The sequence below is a fragment of the Thermobia domestica genome, chromosome 5, assembly GCF_964235325.1.
Source record: "Thermobia domestica chromosome 5, izTheDome1.hap1.1, whole genome shotgun sequence".
Taxonomy (NCBI): Eukaryota; Metazoa; Arthropoda; class Insecta; order Zygentoma; family Lepismatidae; genus Thermobia; species Thermobia domestica.
In genome coordinates this window covers 252038362-252063132 of record NC_137458.1, presented here as the reverse complement: position 1 = coordinate 252063132, position 24771 = coordinate 252038362, and the positions used below count along the sequence as shown (strand labels likewise).

Below are 24771 nucleotides of genomic sequence, written 5' to 3'. Positions count from 1 at the left end.
TTTCTTTAAGCTTTCAAGTAAAGAAGGAAGTTGTTTGAGCTTACACGTTAGAACAGAGTTTTAACAGCGAGACATCTCTGATCGCATTTATAGTGTTGTGAGTTTCGTTAGTTTATATTTGAACATATGAAGCATAATTCATTCATTAATATAAGCTTTTCTAAAAATACAAATGATTTTTTATAGTACAAAAATTAGAATTGCATGATTGTTATAAAAAGATTAATTCAACGAATACGCATAGAAATAGTATATAGCGGTGCAATTTGTTTTTCACACTAGGGAAGAGTGAAATTTGATAACTAATGAGACGTGCTTTCCCTACCCCTAAGTTACCAAGACATATACATGTTTGCAACAGTTTTCAAATCATTGTGGAAACAAAGAAATTTAAAATAATTCATATTGCACGCCTTCTATTTAAACATATTGGGTCTTATGCAGAGTAGTTCTGACGCGTGATTAGAGCCATACTAAAGAGTTCGACTAACATGTTTCCTGCAGTAGTCCGGCCTTTAATATGACGCTAATCAGTCGTCGAAACGACTCTGCATAAGGCCCAATATATTTAAGTACTTGTACTACAGCTACAGAATAATAAGCAAGTTTTCCTCGGTTAGCTGAGAATTTAAAGCAACATGACGGACCGGGAGTGGTTTACTGGTATAACGCTCATTTCTGGTTCATGGGGTAATTAGTTTGATTGAAGCTTCACCAAGTGAGCTTTGTAGTGCAAGCTACGAAGCTGAGAGTGTGTGTGTGGGGGGGGGGGGACGTTATTGGGGATATCACGTTTTCACCCACTTTCTTTATTGCACCATTATTAATGATCTTTTTCTCACAATCTTTCTTGCCCTCGGTGTATAATCGTGGGACGTTAAAGTGAAAAATAAAAGCTACTTGCCCAAGAAATTTGTCTTATCGGTACCACCTGACACCTAACAGCCTACCAACAATATTCAAAACAGAAAATTGATTCCTTCACATTCCAGTGCTTGTAGGCCTGTTTCTTTGCATTTCCCACCATTCTTCCCTTTTCCCCTTTCAGTACATTAAAAAAAGACAAGTTAGTATACGTATATTTTTATTTCATTGTCCTGGCCAATCATTGGAATAATAATAATAATAAGTTTGCAGAATAAGTGATGAAATAAGTTATCCTATAAAATATTCAGTTTGGTTGGTTATTTGATTGATTATTATTTTGAAATTCATTTTCAGCACCGTGGCTGTATGAGACGTGAACATAGGTCTTAAAATAAAATCCAAGCCTCATGAACATCCAGCCAGAATTTCATTCATTTCTTCAGTACCAAAGGAGCATATTCTAATCATAACATAGACACAGAGATTCCAAGAGTCAACTTTCATGACATAAGATTCTGAAAACAATGAAATTTGAGAAGGAGGCGATTCAGAAAAAGACTTAAACTTGAATGAGCTGAAAACTAAGATAACTAATTTGAGAAATTCATATTAATCAATTAGAAATATTTACATGGTAATTCTGAAATTAAAAATAATTTTACAAAGAAAAAAAATAGCTTAACAGTACTTCGCAGCATTCGAGCATATTAATACAATACTTCATTAGAAGAAAATACCTTTAAAGTTCCGGCATATCAATTAATTCAACCTAGATTCGATGGATAAAATGTATCGTAGTTTGCCTTTATTTTACTATTATACAGGGTGTTTCAAAACAACACCGACAACGTTGTTGGGACATGATTCCTGACACCAAGATAAGACAAATATAGACCAACCTGGGTGCACAAATGCTTCCTTTTGGAGTTATAGAGTGCCGAAAACGTGAAGAAAATGAACTTTAAAGGCACACAGTTCCAATACTATGTGACCTACCGTAGTCGGGTGAATACTTTATTTAGGAACTAGTATGTGCCCTAACCAAATGTCCATGTTTCAGAATTCTGCGATACTTCCACAACAATTTTTATAGAGGTAGTTCGTAAGTACTTTAAATTATACGCCCGTAACCAAACTGCCTCTATAAAAATTGTTGCGTGAGTTCCTTAGGATTCTGAAACATGTATTTTTGGATACCGGACATATTAGTTCCTAAGTGAAACCTTGACCCGACTACGGTAGGTCCCATAGTTTTGGAACTATGAACCTTTGAACTTAATTTTATCATGTTTTCGGCAGCGTAGGGCCTATATCTCCGAAAGGAAGCATTTGTGCTCCCAGGTTGGTCTACGTTGGTCTCGTATACTTTTTGTCTTATCTTGGTGTCAGAAATCACCTCACAGACGTTGTCATGTTGTTTTGAAACACCCTATATATATGGGGTGGATGTATATATAGGGTAGATCATTAGTTCTGAAATACCCTGAACATTGTTTGCCAAATTCTAATGTGCTACCAGAACAACTGTCCTGCCAACGCTACCTACATTTTAAAATTTTCAAACGGTACTACGTCAGATTGTTACGTACAATTAGATAGATATTTCAGTATTACCATCCGCGGTTATGGCGTATAGGCTAAAGGAGACAATGACTGAGAATGGATGAAATGGCGGAATGAAGAAAGTAGTATGAAGGAGAGAGCTTCAAGAAAACTCACGTACACAATTTTTGTCCACCACAAACCCCATTTCGCCCGAGCTAAGATAGAACCAGGGTCCCCACACACCTTTGGTGAACGTTCTACCACTAAGTCACAGGGACCTCATCAGATTATTTCATATTTCAAATCTATAAATTAAAAGAAAACTTACAATACTACACCTATTATTCAGTGTTACCTAGGTACTAAAGGTGCTACAATATCAAAATCATCAAAAATTTAGAATCTTCTATAGCTGTAATAGCACATGATACGTACAGGGGAATGCACATTTTATATACTGGAATCATATTATGATGTATTTCGAATGAATATAAACCAAGTAACAAGGAATTGAACTATTGACTATAATTGAAAAGGTCTTATTTCGATAAAAAAAAAAGAAATACTGAGATAACTATTACATTCAATTGCGTCAATGGTTTTCAAAAGACATAAACCATAATGCCACATGTAATAATTTAATATATCAAACTATAGAGGTAACTATTCTACCAGGCCTTGATCCCATTTTGTACTAATACACAATAACACACTGAGCAAGGCTATGTGATAATATGTAAAAAAAAAAAAAAAAAACACTATCACGTGACAGTTTCAACACAATAACTGTGTCTTCATCAGACTTCCACTCCTTCTCCTTTTTTTTATGAAACTGGTAAAGAAGCCACAAAAATGAGATAGAAGATGACTATTGTTGCCACGAGACGAGACTTCAAGCTGTCTCGTCTCGTCTCGAAAAGATATGCTCGTCTCGTCTCGTGTCTCGTTTCAAAGGGTTGTCTCGTAAAATGTTGTAGCATATCATACGAACGAAATAAAATGTAGCAGACTGCACCATGCTGATCAAGATACAACAAAGTTATTCTCAGAAAACAGAAGATAAGAAACGTCACGGAAGCTACACCGTGAAGCATTCACCTCTGGTGCGTGTGGTAGTCGGTTCGATCTCGGTTAGTGACATGTGAGCTTTGTGGTGAAGAACGAGTGTGTGTGTTTTCTAGGAGTTGCCTCGTATGCTACCACTTTCTTCATTCTACTAATTTTCTCATCATCATCCATTCAGTGTGAGTCAAAGTTGCCTAAAGATTTTAAAAATAAATTCAAAAAAAGCTCACAAGGCAAAGACAAGTAGTTTACAAAATAATATTTCTCTGCTGTTAGTTGTCTGATTCTGCTCGACCCTGACTTTTTTTTTTATATATATATATTCTGAAACTGAAATTTATTTCACGAGTTTCAATACCCGAATTATATACAATAAATTGCTTATAATTACATCGAAGACGGAGACACTTGATTCCATATATTCCAGAAAAATATACCTAGGTATATACTCTGATTTCATATATTCCCGCCTTTAGGTTTTGCAGTGTTAACCCAGACCAATCCAAAAACTACTTTCCATTTTAACATGTTTAGATGTGTTGCAATTATTAAAAAAAGAAAACAATAGCTTGGAACAAAATAATTTTATTGAGTAATAAAAAGTATTTAATTGAAATTTTAAAGGTTACTGCACAATAAGCTCTATTTAAAATGCCATAGTACTGGAAGCTGAACGACACATCGGAGGAAAGAATAGTACTTGGGGGACACTCTACACTCCCATTTTATAAATCTGTCCCCATATGCACAGGGTCTGTGCCGTTATATGGTGTTTGCCCCGTTTATGTAACATACTCATGACGGTACACCCAGTGGTGTAAAAAAATGATTTTTGGGTGGCCATTTTCGATTAAAGATGGCGAATGTTATAAACATTTTCTTATATTGTCTTGATCTATTCGTGATCGTACAACGTACACCTTCATACCAAAACGAGCACTCTGCGACGATATAGCATCGGCTCGAAGGCCCCGGGTTGAGTCCCGGAAGGTTCATGTGTATGGATTTTAACAGCACTTGTCTTTCAGTATGTGTCAGAGGGCAAAATCGTGCGGGATAAGAGGATTTCAGTCTGAAAAATTTGGGGAGAATGTTCTCCCCAGGTTACTTTAATGGAGGTAAGAAATTAGTAAAAATATAGGATATACACTTTATAGCAGGATTAAAAATATAGTTTGGTATCCTATTTGTTTTTTGTTAATTATTTTCTTCAATGTTCGAATTTTGCCCGTTCTCATCATAATTTCTGCTTTCTACGGACTTCCATGAATATTATACCAAATGTTCTTTAGACTTAGCAAGTTCGAAAGGTTTTATGTGCCTGTAGGAAACCGTTTCTGAAGATAATTCAGGTTCTAATTAATATTATTCACTAGGAAAGGGAAGTATTCCCCTCCTCTCAACATGAAAGCAGAGGGCAATTTCGCACTCTGGTCAGATCCAGCATTTCCCGTAATAAAACAAAGACAACCTCTTCACCTCCAGTGTTATCGTTAGTATCATAAATTTACTGAATGCAAACAATTTGAAGGGTTCGTCGACAACATCTTGGTTTTCTTTGTCCTTCGCCCAGCTTCCAAACAAAGAGCTGAATTTTACAACATGACTGCTGTATATTGCAGATGCCCCGAAGCTAGCGATTGATAATATGATAAAAGTATATGTGTAAGTGTGTGTGTGTACGCGCGCGAGAGAGACACAGAGGAGACAAAGTTTTAGTTCCAAGATGACGTGCTTTAATTGCCGTTTTCGGTGCATTTAGCAAAAAGAATACAGACACGAGGGAATAAAAGCCACTGTAGTCTATTCTCTTCCGCCACCTCAGCCAGAACTTTCAACTACAGCTTGTGAAGAGTGTACCCAGTTTTCAAGTTGAATGGATGGTGGTGGTAGTGCGGTTTCTTGAGCATGTAAAAATCTTCCCTGTCTTTGTTTTGTTTTCATCATTCCAGCTAGAAATGAAGAAAGGGGAGTTTGGGACAAGAAATTAAGGATGATATTCCTGGAAGCTCATGTATCTCGATTGTTTCATTCAATAGACAGAGGACACTTTTCTATGAAGGCATTTCAACATGTTTTCTCACAAAGGAGATTTTCCTTTTGCAATCTATATGACAATTGGCAACTTCAGTCTTGGCCTTTCCCGCCAGTGTTTGCATTTTCGAGACACGAGACGAGACGAGACATTTCACGAGACGTCTCGTCTCGCCTCGTGTTTCATCTCGTTTTCGTGACGAGACAAGGGAAATGTCTCGTCTCGTGGCAACACTAAAGATGACAACTCTGAACCGCTTAGTGGTTTATCTCAACTTATACTTTTTCACAAAATGATCTTAATGGTTTGGTTCCGAACTTAAATCTGTCGAAGGAGTCAGCAGACGTTCTTAATTCTAGGCTTCACAAAAGATACCTTCTGGCATCTGAAACGACATTTGCCCGGTACAGACAGAGAAATACAAATTTCAATCTACTTTGTACAAGAATCTCTTATGTACTGTTCTGATGTGTTGAATTTGTTTATTGAGTTAAGTTTTCCTCTACTTTCCACTAGCTGGAGACTGTTTGTTGATTCTAACAAAACAAGTTTAAAATATGTCCTTTTACACAATGAAAATAAGTACCCGTCTGTACCTATTGCCCATTTCAATGAAAGAAACGATTAAATTAATTCTAAAGAAAATTAAATATCAAGAACATGTGTGGGAAGTGTATGGTGATTTGAAGATTTTGGTGATTTTACTAGAACAGCAATCTGGATATACAAAGATTCCATGTTTCATTTGCGAGTGGGATAGCAGGGCAAGAAGTGAGCATTTGGTAAGAAGGGAATGGCCATTATGGGTACTTTGGAATACTGGATCTAAAACTATTACACATGAACGTTTAATTAATTAGAACAAAAGTATTACTTTCACATTCTGGCATTAAGTTGGAACTCATTAAACAATTTGTGAAAACACTTGACAAACAGGGACAATGTTTCAAGATCATATATAATACATTCCATCCTTGTTCTATGGAAAAGTGAAAGAAGGCATATTTATTGGCCCCGATATACGAAAAATCGTGCAAAACAGAGGTTTTAAAGCAACTTTGAATCCAGCTGAAAGAGATGCCTGGGTAGCATTTAAAAGTGTAACAGAATTTTCTCGGTAGCTACAAAAGTCCAGATTATAAGAACATTGTAGAAACTATGTAGTTGAAATTTCAAGAACTTGGGTGCGACATGAGTATTAAGATACATGTCTTGCATTGACATCTGGATTACATTCCAGTAATTCTCTATTAAGTAAGTGAGAAGCAGGATAAGAGATTTTACTAGGATATGAGATATATATATGGAGAATAGATACCAGGATAGGTGGAGTGTTAGCATGATGGCGGACTATTGTTGGAGCGTAAACAGACAAACGGCGTTTGAAAAACAACTGAAAAGTATTTGTTTGTCTTGCATATTCATCAGATGTAGGGTACAATGCACAATGTACAATGAAAATATTTTTGTAGATGAATATATTTATATTCATTCAAATTTACATTTCAGTACTGACATCTATCTGTATAGTTCCTTCGTATTTCTGTCCCCATATATAATATATACATAAAAGTTTGTGGTATTGGGTTAGATTTTTAAAGTCTATTTGCGGAAAAACCTCGGGTAATGAGAAAAAACGGACTGCATGTTCGGCATTAGCAAGTCAAGAACTATTAAATTCACCTATGAAAACGAAAACAACTTTCAGATTGTTTTTATTTGCGGCTCTACATTCGAAAAGTGTGCTGTATAATAGATCTCATTGGCAATATAATATATATCACACATATTGAAGTAGTTGACTAGCAGTGTAATCTTTTGTTACCGCAATTACCAGCGCTAAACTCATAATCAAATCATATTTTGTTATGCAATTTTTTTCAAAATTCTACAACTTAAACATGTTTTTCTTTCATTATGCCTTCCACGCTTCAACACAAGACAAAAAAGTAATAAAAAAAAGGTACTAGTACTCTCTAGCGGATAAAAGAATCCTTAAATTCTATTTCGTATATCGCATCAAAATAGCAAGAACCCAATCGCTAGCGTGCTATGAGCACGTATCGTGCTATAGGACGTGAAGGAAAGTTGAGATAAAAGCAACTTTTCATGCATCCCAAATACTTGGCAAATTGACCGCTCAGTTGAGCGGACAACGAAGCTTTTTGCTCATTTGAAACAGTTTTGGCGTCGCCTACAAACAATATTTGATACCATCAACAGTAGACCTCAAAAATCTGCTACTTCCGTATCTGTCAACACAAAATCAATTCTAATTTGGCCCATTTTAATATATTGATTACTTTAAATCCTCCAATACCTGTTTTCAAAGGTGTAAAGAAAAGGTATGTTTGTGATAATGTTATTTACATAGTACGTTTATTCTCTTTCTGGATATACCTTCCACAATAGAACAGGTAATGTACATTGGGGTGAAACGACAACAAATATAGGTGTTTTTATGCCCCTAGTCGGTACCGGGCAATGTAGAACGAGACCTATAGTTTAAAGTGGGGCTTTATAATGCTCAAAGCCATATTTATGGAAGATGTTGAAAGAGAGACCCTCACAAGAGTTCTCAAATTTACACAGGATAAAACGTCATTCTAAGCCAATTTCAAATTTATTCATTTATTTATTTACAAGTACAAAGTAATCAAAAAAATTTTGCTGTACTAGAGCAGAGTTAAGCAAAGAGCAATACAGTAGACGGTTCGTATCTTTAGGTTTCGGAGTAATCTCCATCAACATTAACCACCTTTCACCAACATTCCTCCAGCTGCACAATACCTTAGTGTTAAAATTCAGCAGTAGTGCATGAAAGAACTTGCGTGAGTGCATTCCGCACATCTCCCTAATTTGTGAGTGATCTCCCACAGAAGTGGTTGTCGAGGGAATGAAACAGGTGGCAATCTGTTGGCGCAAGTTTCGGTGAATATGGTGCATGGCATAATGTCTCACAGCCAAGTTCCTGAAGGGCCTCACAGGTTCTCTTTGAAACATGTGGCTTGGCATTGTCGTGCTCGAACATCACACCATTACAATTCGCCAATACCGGCTCCTTCTGCTGTAATGCACGGTGAACCCTTCGCAACTTCAGTGCATAGATGGCAGCAATGATTGTCTGACCAAGTGGAAGGAGCTCGTAATCCACCATTGTCTATAATTCCACCATGAAGAGACCACAATCTTTCTTCAATGCAGAGGTAGTCTTGAGGGGTGAGGAGCAATGTAATACGGCGACAACTAATGTCTGGAACGTTTATAAGTGTCATAGAGGAACCATTTTTCGTCGCCTGTGAGCAAGCGATTAAAAGATGGATGTGTTCAACTACCTAGTGAGCAAGAACAAACGGGCTGTCTGCTCGTTGTTATTTGTTGTCTGCTGATAGTGTGTGGGGTACGCATTTAGTTAACTTGTATGACCTTCCTATCCTATGCAGGTGTAGAGTAGTAATCGCCCCACTTGAGGCAAATTTTTCCGCCCCCTGGAGCGTGGCGCCCGCCGCCGCCGCCAAAATTTTGCGCCCCGGGCGCCCGGCGCCCCATTTTGGGGTTACGTGGCCCGGGGTCAATGACCTAGGAGCGCCCGCCGCCGCCAAATTTTGCGCCCCGGGCGCCCGGCGCCCATTTTTTGGGTTATGTGGCTCGGGGTCAATGACCTAGGGGTACCATGGCCCACCCCCTCTAAATTTTGGCAGGGGTACCTTGGCCCACCCCCAAAATTTTGGCAGGGGTACATAGGACCACCCCCCTTAAATTTTGGAAATTGACAAATCTAAAAATTTGGTATGGTAGCCTAGGACCACAGTATGTACCTCTATCCGTATTGGGTGTCTATGTCGTTCCCTTTCATGGGTAAAAAATTGCCAAAAATTCAAATTTCGGGGGTTTTTGACCTAATTTATCCTCTTTGATGAGGTGTTATTACCCTATATGGTTATATGGACGTATACAGGGGTCCATTCCCTTTCATAAGACATGGGTATATTAATGCACCCCTTGAAAAATTTGGGAGGGGTGCCTTGGCCCACCACTTAAATTTTGGAAATTGACCAATTTAAACATTGGGTATTATAGTACAGGATCCTAATATCTATTATGATAAATTTGGGTGGTCCACCTCATTTCCTTCTAGGGGTACAAAATTGCCAAAAATATAAACGTAAGCAATACGTTATACCACGTGTTTGGTTTTTGGCTCAATTTATCCCCTTTGATGAGGTGTTATTACCTTATATGGTTATATGGTCATGTATAGGGGTCCATTCCCTTTCATAAGACATAGGTACATTTGTGCACCCCTTGAAAAATTTGGGAGCGGTACCTTGGCCCACCCCTTAAATTTTGGAAATTGACCAATTTAAACATTGGGTATTATAGTACTGGACCCTAACATGTATTATGATAAATTTGGGTGGTCCACCTCGTTCCCTTTTAGGGGTACAAAATTGTCAAAATATAAACGTAAGCAATACGTTGTACCACGTGTTTGGTTTTTGGCCCAATTTATCCCCTTTGATGAGGTGTTATTACCTTATATGGTTATATGGTCATGTATAGGGGTCCATTCCCTTTCATAAGACATAGGTACATTTGTGCACCCCTTGAAAAAATTTGGGAGGGGTACCTTGGCCCACCCCTTAAAATTTGGAAATTGATCATTTTATATATTTGGTATTATAGTACTGGACCCTAACATGTATTATGATAAATTTGGGTGGTCCACCTCGTTCCCTTTTAGGGGTACAAAATTGTCAAAATATAAACGTAAGCAATACGTTGTACCACGTGTTTGGTTTTTGGCCCAATTTATCCCCTTTGATGAGGTGTTATTACCTTATATGATTATATGGTCATGTATAGGGGTCCATTACCTTTCATAAGATATGGGTATATTTGTGCACTCCTTTAAAAATTTGGGAGGGGTACTTTGGTCCACCCCTTAAATTTTGGAAATTGCCCAATTTAAACATTTGGTATTATAGTACAAGACCCTAATATGTATTATGATAAATTTGGGTGGTCCACCTCGTTCCCTTTTAGGGGTACAAAATTGACAAAATATAAACGTAAGCATTACGTTGTACCACGTGTTTGGTTTTTGACCTAATTTATTCCTTTGGATGAGGTCCTATTACCTTATATGGTAATGTATAGGTGTTCATTCCCTATCATAAGACATAGGTACATTGATGCACCCCGGGAGGGGATTCGGTATCATAGTACATGACTCAACATGTATCATGATAAATTTGGGTGGTCCACATCGTTCTCTTTTAGGGGTACAAAATTGCTAAAATATAAACATAAGCAATATGTTGTACCATGTGTTTGGTTTTTGGCCCAATTTCTCCCCATTTGATGAGGTTTTATTACCTTATATGGTTATATGGTCATGTATATAGGTTCATTTCCTATCATAAGATATGGGTACATTGATGCATCCTTTAAAAATTTGGGAGGGGTATTTTGGCTCATCCACTCGGTTTTAGAAATTGTTTAATATAAGCATTTGGTATCATAGTACAGGTCTCCAATATGTACCACTATAAATTTGGATGGTCCACATCGTTCCCTTTTCATAGGTAAAGAACTACCAAAAATCAAATTTCGGAGGTTATTGACCCCTATTTAGCATGTTATATGGGTATGTACAGAGGTTTATTACCTTTATATGTTTATGTTCCCTTTTAAATTTGGGAATTATCAAATAACAAAATTCGGTAAACGTTTTCTAGGACCCATTGGTGTTCCTCTTATGGCCAAATATTCAAAATTTAAATGTTATTGACCGACTTTATTATTGAATAAGTACAGGATTTATTACTTTTTTCATAAGACACAGGTGTATTTGTGTACCAATCTTAAATTTTGGAAGGGGTACATTTCTTATTGTCGTATCAATAATTGGATAGTATCTCATTCATTGGGTAAATCATTATGATCACGTGATCGGTTATTGACCTATGATGGGATTAGGAGTCCAGGACATTGGTACATTGAAACTTTGTAGGATAATTTGATAATGCGTCATTGGTTTTGATTATTCCCGCCAAATATAAACGTAAGCAAGACGTTGTACCACGTGATTGTCCTTGATGAGGTAGTGTACAGGGATTCATTTCCTTTGTTGTGGTACTTCTTAAGTTTGAGTACACACACACTTCTAGAAAACAGTTGGTTCTACTCAGGTAAACAATTGACGGACATTATTGACCTTATTGAACATATAATGATATGATTAACTCTAAGACTTAGGTATATCAAGAGAAGTATTCTTTAAATTTGGGAATGGTGATAAACAGAATTTTAACATAAGGTGCGAAATTTGAAACAATACATTGAACTTTAGTCACAGCTCATAGTCTAAGATCATTGGTGGTGATTGATTTGAAATCTGATAGCTAACCTTATTGAATCTTAAGACTCATAGACGAAAGGCAATACATGCTACAACAGTTTGAAATTTAATCATAAGGTGATGTAATCTGACACTAACAAAGTTATTGTTAATGCAATTTGATTGGATGATCACTATCTTTCCTGCAATCTGATTGGTTGATCACTATCTTTCGTGCAATCTGATTGGTTGATGATTTTCAAATCTGTATTCAGTTTTAAGTTTTGTTTAACATTTAAAAATCTTGGTTTCGTTCAACATTTTGCACTCACTGATAAATATGATCAAAACCGTTTATTTGTTAATCGGATAGTTAAAAACCGGATAAAGTTTGACGGTTAACCGTGAAACGTAAAATTTTTTTAGTTTGAAATTTTTTTGTTTGAAACTTTTTGTTTGAAAATTCTTGCTTTCAAATTTTTGTTTGAATTTTTTGTTTCAAAATTTTGTTTGACATTTTTTTGACAACTTTTGTTTCAAAATTTTTTGTTTAAAAATTTTTCGTTTGAAATTTTTTAAAATTTTTTCGTTTCAAAATTTTGTTTAAAATTTTTGTTTGAAATTTTTTGTTTCAAAATTTTGTTTGAAATTTTTTTTCGCTTCAAAATTTTGTTTGAATTTTTTTCGTTTGAAATTGTTTGTTTGAATTTTTTTCGTTTCAAAATTTTGTTTCAAAGATTTTTTGTTCTAAATTTTTGTTTCAAAGTTTGGTTTGACATTTTTAAAAGTTTGTGCACCCATTAGTAAAGAACCTGAACTGTTTAGAGCAAAAACCTCTGGCAACATTGTGGTGCAATAGTACACGTCAGAACATGATAATGCAACGTCATCAGTTTTTCATCATATATAAGTATCGTTCGAGTTAGTATTCATGATAACATCATCATGGCTACTTGTCTGCAGTTTCTAAACACGCGTGATGTGATGAAATCATTTACCAAGATTACTGATTTACAACAGAATGTACCTTATAGAATCTTAGCTAGCCAAATGATCCCTACAAAGTTTGGATTAAGAATCGTAGTGAAGCTTGAAAATGATAAGAATATAATTTTACCAGCAAGATATTTACCCATGGAAGCATCAAAACAAGAAGAACTGCTACGTTTCTTAAATACTGGATCTGTATCTTTATGTTACAAAGGATTCTTGGGTCGAAGTCATCAACTTGAATTTAGTACACAGCCAGATTCGTCAGCCATTGTGATGAAATCATGAATCAGCACATTTCTTTCCAATGACGTCAGCCGTAGTTGTATGAATTTGGTTGGTCAGAATGACGTCAGCAACTGTGATGAAACCATGAATTCAAACGTCAGCACATTCCTTTCCAATGACGTCAGCAATAACTATAAACCAGCAAATACAGTGTCATCCCACGAAATCATTTGAGCAAGTGCTTTTCAGGAGGAAAGATGTGTACTTCTAACGATAAAGAGTTCATCTTCGCAAGCTATTATCCAATAAATATATTTCAAACAAAACATGTGATGATTGGTATCAGTGCTAGAACATTTGAACCTGTGATTCGATTGGGCAAAGCAGAACAATTTGGTGTACAACTGACCTGTGAAGAATGGCAAATATTATGTTCACGAATCGACCAAATAAACGATTATTTTCATGATGAGCTAAATGTGACCATAGTCAAATCATTAGGCTCAAATCATGAAGTGGTGCTGCGTACAGTCCTCGAAGAGAAGATGGTGCTGTTACGTAAAAAGAGTACATTTCATGTCCCTCGCAACATGGTGTATCTAACACAAACGGAATGGAACAAATTCATCAGCGTATTTCAGTGTGTTAAACATGCAGTGGAAGTGTGCAACAAAACAAGTATATTCCTGAAAAAGTACTATTTTGAAAAATGTGTTATGCATATTGTACAACATGTATCTAGATATTGTGATGGTTGTCAACATCGTTCGTGGGTGCATACCTGCATTGATAAACAGTTTATTTGTGATCAAATGGACATTGAGTTTCCACCAATTGATATTGCATTAGACTTTAAAAAACTTCAACTGGAATTAAAATTATACGCTAAAGACAAACTAGTGCAAGAAGTTCAAAATACATTGTATCGACAATATCCAGAACCACTATCTGGTATGGATGTATGTGGAGTGTAATAAAATGATCCATTTCAATGAATTGTGTTTTTTTTCATTTCAAGTACAACCCCATGTTCTGACGTGTACTATTGCACCACAATGTTGCCAGAGGTTTTTGCTCTAAACAGTTCAGGTTCTTTACTAATGGGTGCACAAACTTTTAAAAATGTCAAACCAAACTTTGAAACAAAAATTTAGAACAAAAAATCTTTGAAACAAAATTTTGAAACGAAAAAAATTCAAACAATTTCAAACGAAAAAAATTCAAACAAAATTTTGAAGCGAAAAAAAATTTCAAACAAAATTTTGAAACAAAAAATTTCAAACAAAAAAATTTGGAAACGAAAAATTTCAAACAAAAATTTTAAACAAAATTTTGAAACGAAAAAATTTTAAAAAATTTCAAACGAAAAATTTTTAAACAAAAAATTTTGAAACAAAAGTTGTCAAAAAAATGTCAAACAAAATTTTGAAACAAAAAATTCAAACAAAAATTTGAAAGCAAGAATTTTCAAACAAAAAGTTTCAAACAAAAAAATTTCAAACTAAAAAAATTTTACGTTTCACGGTTAACCGTCAAACTTTATCCGGTTTTTAACTATTCGATTAACAAATAAACGGTTTTGATCATATTTATCAGTGAGTTGAACGAAACCAAGATTTTTAAATGTTAAACAAAACTTAAAACTGAATACAGCAAAGATTTGAAAATCATCAACCAATCAGATTGCACGAAAGATAGTGATCAACCAATCAGATTGCAGGAAAGATAGTGATCATCCAATCAAATTGCATTAACAATAACTTTGTTAGTGTCAGATTACATCACCTTATGGTTAAATTTCAAACTGTTGTAGCATGTATTGCCTTTCGTCTATGAGTCATAAGATTCAATAAGGTTAGCTATCAGATTTCAAATCAATCACCACCAATGATCTTAGACTATGAGCTGTGACTAAAGTTCAATGTATTGTTTCAAATTTCGCACCTTATGTTAAAATTCTGTTTATCACCATTCCCAAATTTAAAGAATACTTCTCTTGATATACCTAAGTCTTAGAGTTAATCATATCATTATATGTTCAATAAGGTCAATAATGTCCGTCAATTGTTTACCTGAGTAGAACCAACTGTTTTCTAGAAGTGTGTGTGTACTCAAACTTAAGAAGTACCACAACAAAGGAAATGAATCCCTGTACACTACCTCATCAAGGACAATCACGTGGTACAACGTCTTGCTTACGTTTATATTTGGCGGGAATAATCAAAACCAATGACGCATTATCAAATTATCCTACAAAGTTTCAATGTACCAATGTCCTGGACTCCTAATCCCATCATAGGTCAATAACCGATCACGTGATCATAATGATTTACCCAATGAATGAGATACTATCCAATTATTGATACGACAATAAGAAATGTACCCCTTCCAAAATTTAAGATTGGTACACAAATACACCTGTGTCTTATGAAAAAAGTAATAAATCCTGTACTTATTCAATAATAAAGTCGGTCAATAACATTTAAATTTTGAATATTTGGCCATAAGAGGAACACCAATGGGTCCTAGAAAACGTTTACCGAATTTTGTTATTTGATAATTCCCAAATTTAAAAGGGAACATAAACATATAAAGGTAATAAACCTCTGTACATACCCATATAACATGCTAAATAGGGGTCAATAACCTCCGAAATTTGATTTTTGGTAGTTCTTTACCTATGAAAAGGGAACGATGTGGACCATCCAAATTTATAGTGGTACATATTGGAGACCTGTACTATGATACCAAATGCTTATATTAAACAATTTCTAAAACCGAGTGGATGAGCCAAAATACCCCTCCCAAATTTTTAAAGGATGCATCAATGTACCCATATCTTATGATAGGAAATGAACCTATATACATGACCATATAACCATATAAGGTAATAAAACCTCATCAAATGGGGAGAAATTGGGCCAAAAACCAAACACATGGTACAACATATTGCTTATGTTTATATTTTAGCAATTTTGTACCCCTAAAAGAGAACGATGTGGACCACCCAAATTTATCATGATACATGTTGAGTCATGTACTATGATACCGAATCCCCTCCCGGGGTGCATCAATGTACCTATGTCTTATGATAGGGAATGAACACCTATACATTACCATATAAGGTAATAGGACCTCATCCAAAGGAATAAATTAGGTCAAAAACCAAACACGTGGTACAACGTAATGCTTACGTTTATATTTTGTCAATTTTGTACCCCTAAAAGGGAACGAGGTGGACCACCCAAATTTATCATAATACATATTAGGGTCTTGTACTATAATACCAAATGTTTAAATTGGGCAATTTCCAAAATTTAAGGGGTGGACCAAAGTACCCCTCCCAAATTTTTAAAGGAGTGCACAAATATACCCATATCTTATGAAAGGTAATGGACCCCTATACATGACCATATAATCATATAAGGTAATAACACCTCATCAAAGGGGATAAATTGGGCCAAAAACCAAACACGTGGTACAACGTATTGCTTACGTTTATATTTTGACAATTTTGTACCCCTAAAAGGGAACGAGGTGGACCACCCAAATTTATCATAATACATGTTAGGGTCCAGTACTATAATACCAAATATATAAAATGATCAATTTCCAAATTTTAAGGGGTGGGCCAAGGTACCCCTCCCAAATTTTTTCAAGGGGTGCACAAATGTACCTATGTCTTATGAAAGGGAATGGACCCCTATACATGACCATATAACCATATAAGGTAATAACACCTCATCAAAGGGGATAAATTGGGCCAAAAACCAAACACGTGGTACAACGTATTGCTTACGTTTATATTTTGACAATTTTGTACCCCTAAAAGGGAACGAGGTGGACCACCCAAATTTATCATAATACATGTTAGGGTCCAGTACTATAATACCCAATGTTTAAATTGGTCAATTTCCAAAATTTAAGGGGTGGGCCAAGGTACCGCTCCCAAATTTTTCAAGGGGTGCACAAATGTACCTATGTCTTATGAAAGGGAATGGACCCCTATACATGACCATATAACCATATAAGGTAATAACACCTCATCAAAGGGGATAAATTGAGCCAAAAACCAAACACGTGGTATAACGTATTGCTTACGTTTATATTTTTGGCAATTTTGTACCCCTAGAAGGAAATGAGGTGGACCACCCAAATTTATCATAATAGATATTAGGATCCTGTACTATAATACCCAATGTTTAAATTGGTCAATTTCCAAAATTTAAGTGGTGGGCCAAGGTACCCCTCCCAAATTTTTCAAGGGGTGCATTAATATACCCATGTCTTATGAAAGGGAATGGACCCCTGTATACGTCCATATAACCATATAGGGTAATAACACCTCATCAAAGAGGATAAATTAGGTCAAAAACCCCCGAAATTTGAATTTTTGGCAATTTTTTACCCATGAAAGGGAACGACATAGACACCCAATACGGATAGAGGTACATACTGTGGTCCTAGGCTACCATACCAAATTTTTAGATTTGTCAATTTCCAAAATTTAAGGGGGGTGGTCCTATGTACCCCTGCCAAAATTTTGGGGGTGGGCCAAGGTACCCCTGCCAAAATTTAGAGGGGGTGGGCCATGGTACCCCTAGGTCATTGACCCCGAGCCACATAACCCAAAAAATGGGCGCCGGGCGCCCGGGGCGCAAAATTTGGCGGCGGCGGGCGCTCCTAGGTCATTGACCCCGGGCCACGTAACCCCAAAATGGGGCGCCGGGCGCCCGGGGCGCAAAATTTTGGCGGCGGCGGCGGGCGCCACGCTCCAGGGGGCGGAAAAATTTGCCTCAAGTGGGGCGATTACTACTTGTAGCCTGACTGTTTCAGCGGAACCATGGAACCTTTTTAAAAGTTCACCACACGTTAAATCATTGTCTTGTCTACCTTGATGGCTGCTTTCAGAGCATCTTCCGACCCTAGGCACTTTATTGCCAGAGGCCCCTCGCCCACTACTAGATCGTTTGTGATAAACTGTCTAGTAATGAAATAGGTTCTGCTGCAACTCTGGGTTCTGTAGCCCAAAGCAGTTTGGTTTGTTTGCCTACTCGGATATCCGACGCTGTGCCATCTGTCGTAAGTTTGTCCGTAAGGTAACTAACGTATAGCTAAATCCTAATCTTCTGCCCACAATAAACAATTAGATAAGTTTGCATTTGAAGAAGTGTTTTCGCTTGATGGTAGTGGTATAATACATTGTACGTACGAGGGCGGATCAGAAACCGAGGTTACAATGGTCATTATTTCTAGAGTTTCGTCTGTTATAGAGGAATGAGGAGAATATGGTAATTTTAATATACGGATTTGGCATCTGTGCAGAATTTCAGCCATCCACCACCTCCAGGGCTAGTTGTAGGTAAACACAAATGACGACTAATATGGGAAATTGTTCTCGCGAATAATTCCACGTATTTGTTCGATTTCTGTGAGTGAAATATGTAACCACGGCTGAAATTTACCGGCAACTTGTACATGTTTAACGTTTACGGAGAGACTGTAATGTCTCGTCAGTATATCGCAAAGTGGTGTCTAAAGTTTGCAGCTGATAGAGATAATGTCATAGAATAAGAGCAAATTAGCCGACCCAGTACGGTGTCAACAGATTTGAACACAGCTCGTCTCCTTCCCTCTCTACAGTCCGTACCTCACTCCAAGCGACTTCCATCTGTTTCCGCACTTGAAGAAGTAGCTCGGAGGCCGTCGCTTCGCTAAAGACAAGGAGGTGAAGCACTTCGCGACAACATGGCTCAACACACCAAGACAGGATTTTTACCAGGGGGGATCTTCAAACTCGTTCCACGATGTGATAAGTACGCCAGTTGACATGGAGACTATGTCGAAAAATAACCAAATGTATGTAGTATATGTTTACTATGTTGGTTGTATAAAATAATACATACGCGTTTCACTGCACACGCAAAAAAAAAGTCACTAGTAAACAAGAAAAAGTTGGATAGTAAACAAGTCAGTTTGTCAATATAGAGACAACAAAGTCGTGTGTCCCAGCAATCAAGCCAAAAAAGCTAACGAGAGAAGGTGATCGCAACTTTCCGTTACAGGTTAGTATTGCTAGGTTAGAGGGTAATAACTCACAGGGGTACGCTAACCGATCACGTAGTTACCACTACAGATCAAAACCTGTAACCGGTAACATAGTTAGCATGTTAGAACAACCGACTTCTCGGTTAACAAAATAGTGTGCGTCAACTTTCTAACCGCGTATCTTGTTTAATATAACATATTTAATTAATTACAATAATTAGTATTATTCTTTCAATCCCTTTTCTGATTATGAGAGTTCAAAAAACGCAATATTAAAATAGGCAACAGCTAACTTTGTTCCTGAGGGAGGGCACTCAGGAACTGATGAAGACAGGGAGGCCCATATTAGTTGATAATCACTGTGCGTATGATGGATAAACATGAGGTGATAGATGACGTGGATGATATATGGCAAAGATCTCGGGGTCTCTAGTGGCAGGGTCCAATTGAAGGTGATATAGTGTCATATAGTGTTGCAGCGGAGAGTCAATGTATCGTGGTGGTGCATCGTTATCTCTATCGTAGCGTATAATGTCCTGTAGCATTACATGGTGTAACTCAAACCGAGTAGTAATGTATCGGGTTCGAAGCTGCTCCAAGTGTGGGAGTAAGGACGGAAAATCGATAAGGTCGTACAGGAGCCTAGTTGGACTTGGTAACCTGACTCTATACGCTAACCGTAAGGCATGTCTCTCCATGATATACAATTTTTGATAATATTTGTCAGATGCAGAGACCCAAGCCGTGTGGCCATATGTTAAGGTACTTCGCATGAAGGCTTTGTAGGTATGTAGTACCATAGAGGGTTGTAAGCCCCAGCTTGTACCAACTAGCCTTTTAAGTAAATTGAGTCGATTTTGAGCCTGGGTAACAACCTTCTTAAGATGTGGGCTCCAAGATAATTTACTGTCAAAGACGATACCAAGGTAAGTCAGATTCGAATGAACCGGAACTGGTGTATGCTCAACATGAAGGGTAGTAAAGTCGGGTTACGGTACACTCTGGAGCGTCGTCCTGGTGGTAAAAATACAATTGATTGTGTCTTCGCAGAGTTAATACTCAGTCTCCATATGTTACACCAGTCGACAAAGCTATCAATAGCAGGTTGCATAAGGCGATTAATTTGCTGAATAGTACGGACTGTTGAAAGAAAAGCTGTATCGTCAGCAAACTGATAAATTTGGATATTGGCTGGTAATCTGAGATCGGCAACGTATAAGAGATAGAGGAGAGGCGACAAAGACGAACCTCTGAGGTACTCCAGAGTGTAAGATTGGATGAGAGAGAGTGCTGTTTATGGATTTGTATGCCAGACGTCGCGTTAAGAAGGAATTGACTAAGCGTATGTATTAAATAGGTAATAGATAGTGATGCAGTTTATAAATAAGCCCAGGATGCCAAACTTTATCAAACGCTTTCTCGAGATCAAATGTGACTAAACAAGAAGGAAAACCCCGGTTATATTGGTTATAAACGGCCGTGGTAAGGCGTAATAGCTGATCTATAGTACTAAAATGAGGCCGGAAACCAGCTTGATGAATAGGCAGAAGATTGTGTCGTCGAATCTGGTCATGAAGTCGGCGAACAAGAATCCCTTCCAGGATTTTACAGAGGCAGCTAGTTAAATGAATTGGTCTATACGACTGAACATCCAATGGAGGTTTCTTTGGCTTAGGAAATAGAAGAACTTTCGAGTATCTCCAATCAAGTGGAAAGAAACCAGTACGAAGTATGAAAGTTTAAAGTTGGCTGAGGAATAGAAGAAAAGAAGGAGGCGCATGTTTGATCAGTACATAGGTGATGCAATCAAAGCCAGGTGCAGTATTCCGTTTCTTTTGTAGACTTGTAGTGATATCGTCTGGTGTTATAGACTACGTAAGTGGATTATTTGGTTCAAGAATATGATTATCTGACGGTTGTAAGTGAGCTGAGGTCGGATCAGTTTGGCGGTTGATGATTGTTTGAAGTCGTTGTGGCATGTGCCACCCAGGCAACGGAGTAAAGATATCTTGAAAAAAGAGGGCGAACGAATTTGCCTTCTCTGAGTCAGTAGTGAGAGCTTGATTGTTTTGAACAAGCGGATATGGCGTGGATGAAGTTGTGCCAGTAAGTTGACGAAACTTTCGCCAATATTTGCTTGGATGAGTTTCGGCACCCAGAGTATTGCATGTACGGATCCATTGTCGTTTCTTGTACGCAACGATGTAGTTATGTGTTATGCGTAGGTACTGACGATGGAGTCGAAGTGCTTCCAAATTGCCGCTCGTTCGGTACTCTCGGTAAGCTCTACGTGATGCAGTTATTAATGAAAGGTATCGTGGCGGTAATGTGGGTTTATGAAGATGTGCGGTAGTAGTAGGAATAGAGCGATCAGCCGCATTTTGAACTGCTTCAGTTAGTGTAGTAACTACTAAATCGAGGTTATGTTGGGAATTAGGTACAGTGAGTGGAATGATAGCATCGTTAAGTGCAGAGCGGTATTGATCCCAATCAGCCTGATTATAACAGTAGATTTTCTTAGTTGGCAATGGATATGAAGATTGTGCTGTGCAGCGTAGTTCTAACTTAATAGGAACATGATCACTTCCTATGGAGTCTAATATCGTGATGGTGATAAACGGAGTCAGAGAAGATGAGGTAATGACAACATCAGGAGTACTGTTACTAGCTGGTCCTGTTGGCTTAGGTAGAATATGAAATTCACCAGTAGTAGTATTTTGAAGAAAATCAAGAAAGTGCTGTTTGTCTCTATGGGTACGACTATGAAAATTTAGGTCTGTCATAATAATGTAATGCTTAGAGTGGGAGTCAGTAAAGCGAAAGAAGTCATAATTGAGTTGTTTACCGGGGCGAAAATAGATTGTAGCAAAGGTGACAGTACGGCCTCGAAAGTATATTGTAGTTATGTTATATTCAGGAAGAGTAATATTATGAGGTGCTGTTACGGATCGATATGGCAGACGATTGCAAATACCGATAGCTGTGCCACCATAAAGACGTGGTCCTGCAGGGGCATCGTAACGGAGTATGGTATATTTCGGTATGTAGCAATTCAGGTAAGGAGCCAGATATGTTTCGTTCAATGCAAAAGCTGATATTCGTTCTTCTTGTAGTAACTGCGTAAATAGCATTTGATGTGTCAGTAATGAGCGGATATTCATAAAGAGTAAGTTGTAAGCCATAATAAATACACAGAAAAGTTTAGAGCTGAATTTCGCCATATTAGACATAAACTTCAAGGGGTTGGATCTGAAAGTGTACTGTGGGGCCAGAATAGGTGGCATGAAGCTGAATATTAAACGGGATTTTAGCTGCGTGAATGATTTGAGTAAGTATGTGAGTGCGTAGAAAAGGATGGATATTTTGTAGAGTAATGGTCAGAAAGCGTAGTAAGTCTTCAACAGTAACTGGATGAAGTAATGAGTTGGCAGGTGGAGTCGGGGGATCAATAGAGCGAATAGGAGCAACCAGTTCCGGCTTTGAAGGTTCAGGTTGTGGTTTGGCTTTGCATTTATAGCTGTATGTCTGATGTTTTTCAGGACATACACTACATTGCGCTGGTGCCTTTTGGTTAGGGCATTCCCTGGTAGGATGTTGCATGGAACAATACCCACATTTAATGGTATTAGTACATTCCGACGTGGGATGTGAGTTATATTGTTGGCATCGCTCACAGCGCAAGGGAAGAGGTGCCAGTGTACGGGATGGCTCGACCTTATAGCGTCTGCGATAGATATACGCTCCTTTAGAAAGGAGTTGATCTATAAGTTGTGGTTGATCGGTAAGCACACGTACCAGATAGGTTGCTCCTAAATTATTCTTTATTCGGATGCATCGTTTGACAGGAAACCCTTCTTGATGCAGTTCTTCGTAGATTTCTTCGTCTGTAAGGTCTGGCTCCACTCCGCATATTACCACCGATAGCATTGGTGAACGTTTAGGAGGCGGAGGTGTCTTACGTGTAGTAGGAGTTAAAGCGGAGAGATTTGCTTTTGGCCCAAAGATCTCGAAAGTGGCCTTATTCCGTACATGCGTCGCAAAATTAGACCTGGTTGATTTTATTATAATGCCTTTACGTGTCTTGATTATCTCACGGATCTCCGGTCTTGGTACATATTTAACTAATTGTTGAAAGACGGCACGTACCGAATCATATTTGGTGTCAAAATTGGTTAGTAAGAAGTTATAAGTGACGTCTTGAGTAGTGGTTGCTGAGGTATTTGATTCATTAGTTGTCGAAGCCCAATCCATGTTATTTGTTTGCTGGTTGTCGATATTACTAGTGCGTGGTCGTTTCGGAGGTTCAGAGATAGAGTCACGCCCGTGTGGTGATCGAGAACGAGTTCGTTGATCTCGAAGTGAGCTGTCCCCAGTATCAGTGTTGTCTCCTGTTTGTTCATTATTGTTTCCCTTGGTGCCAGTAACAATACGTGGATGAGTTTTCTGACATCCGTTTGGTCCTATATTAATAGGAATTTGTTGGTCGAGATGTAGTTGTCCGGAAGCATTGCTAAGGTCCGTCATGATGATAATGGAGCCTAGGGTCGAAGCCCAAATGAAGATGGAAGCGAAATGAAAGATGATTAAATGATGTTCAAAAAGCAAGCTTGCCCTCCGAAAGTGAGAACTTCCGTCGATCCTCTAAGTGCGTAAGTGTGCTATGCTCACAACTACGTTTTGCAATACTTGGTCCTCGCTCGCACAGTAACTAACACAAGAGAGGGTAGGCTACTTGCTGAAAGTATCGCTAACTTTGTCGTTCATTTGTACTTATGGAATACCCTTGAAGGCTACCCGTATCAAAGTATCTAATTTGTTTGGGTGTTACTCTTTCTTATAAGCAAAGCTGTACAAGATTGTTGGTATTTGTACCGTAAAGCACGTACAACGTATTATGTTTTCTGTAAACATCACGAAGTTATTGTTAAGAGTATATGAATTATTTGACAGCAGTTACATGGTTAGTAGTGCTACCATCTAGTGTGATTATTTGTACTAGAAACATGTTTCTCAAAATTATTTTCATTTAAATGTCAGAAAATGCATAAACCTCCGTAAATTAACTTTCCTTTACATTTCTCTATCATTTCATGTAGAATTCAAATTTTAATAACTGTTTTCCTATTTCTTCGGATATATTCACAGTTGTTAAAACTTTTTATTCTTAAAATTGCAAATGGCGACGTTGCTGTTTGTCCTTCTAGTTATGCAGTGTTACCAGTAAACAAGTTCTGGAGGAACTTACCTAGTGTGAAAATCGGTTGTTAACAACAGAGTGTTTTAAATTAAATTAACCTTCTTCAATTGGTTATCTTCTTCTAACCTACTTTATAGGTTAACAACAACCAAACACTGTACTGTTTCCACGCATTTTTCAGTAACCTTTTTCGATTCATTACTCAGAAGGGTTGTTGGAAATTATTAACTGGTTCCAGGAGCCAAATTGTCCACTAACTTCGACTAGGTTACCTCTTACTTTTCTCAGTGCAGGCTTTGTAATCTTACATTCTGATCACTCCTTGTGATTTCTCTATTACAGAAAAACGATATGGAAAGTTTAAACCGTGATGTATTACGATTGTTGTACTTTGTTTTGTTTTTGAAGGCATAACTTCTACAATTAAATAGTCCATGAAGAATTATATTTAAT

General features: G+C 37.4%; 1 protein-coding gene across 1 annotated transcript; it reads right to left on the bottom strand.

Annotated features, from left to right (window-relative positions):
* Nucleotides 1-20992: 20992 nt before the first annotated feature.
* LOC145685468 (uncharacterized) lies at nucleotides 20993-22342 on the bottom strand. The gene has a single exon (XM_081757867.1). The coding sequence runs from the start codon at nucleotides 22340-22342 to the stop codon at nucleotides 20993-20995; it is 1350 nt and encodes a 449-aa protein (XP_081613993.1).
* Nucleotides 22343-24771: the final 2429 nt, after the last annotated feature.

Coding starts and splice junctions, on each gene's coding strand:
- LOC145685468 (XM_081757867.1), bottom strand. CDS start 22,342: ATGGCGAAATTCAGCTCTAAACTTTTCTGTGTATTTATTATGGCTTAC.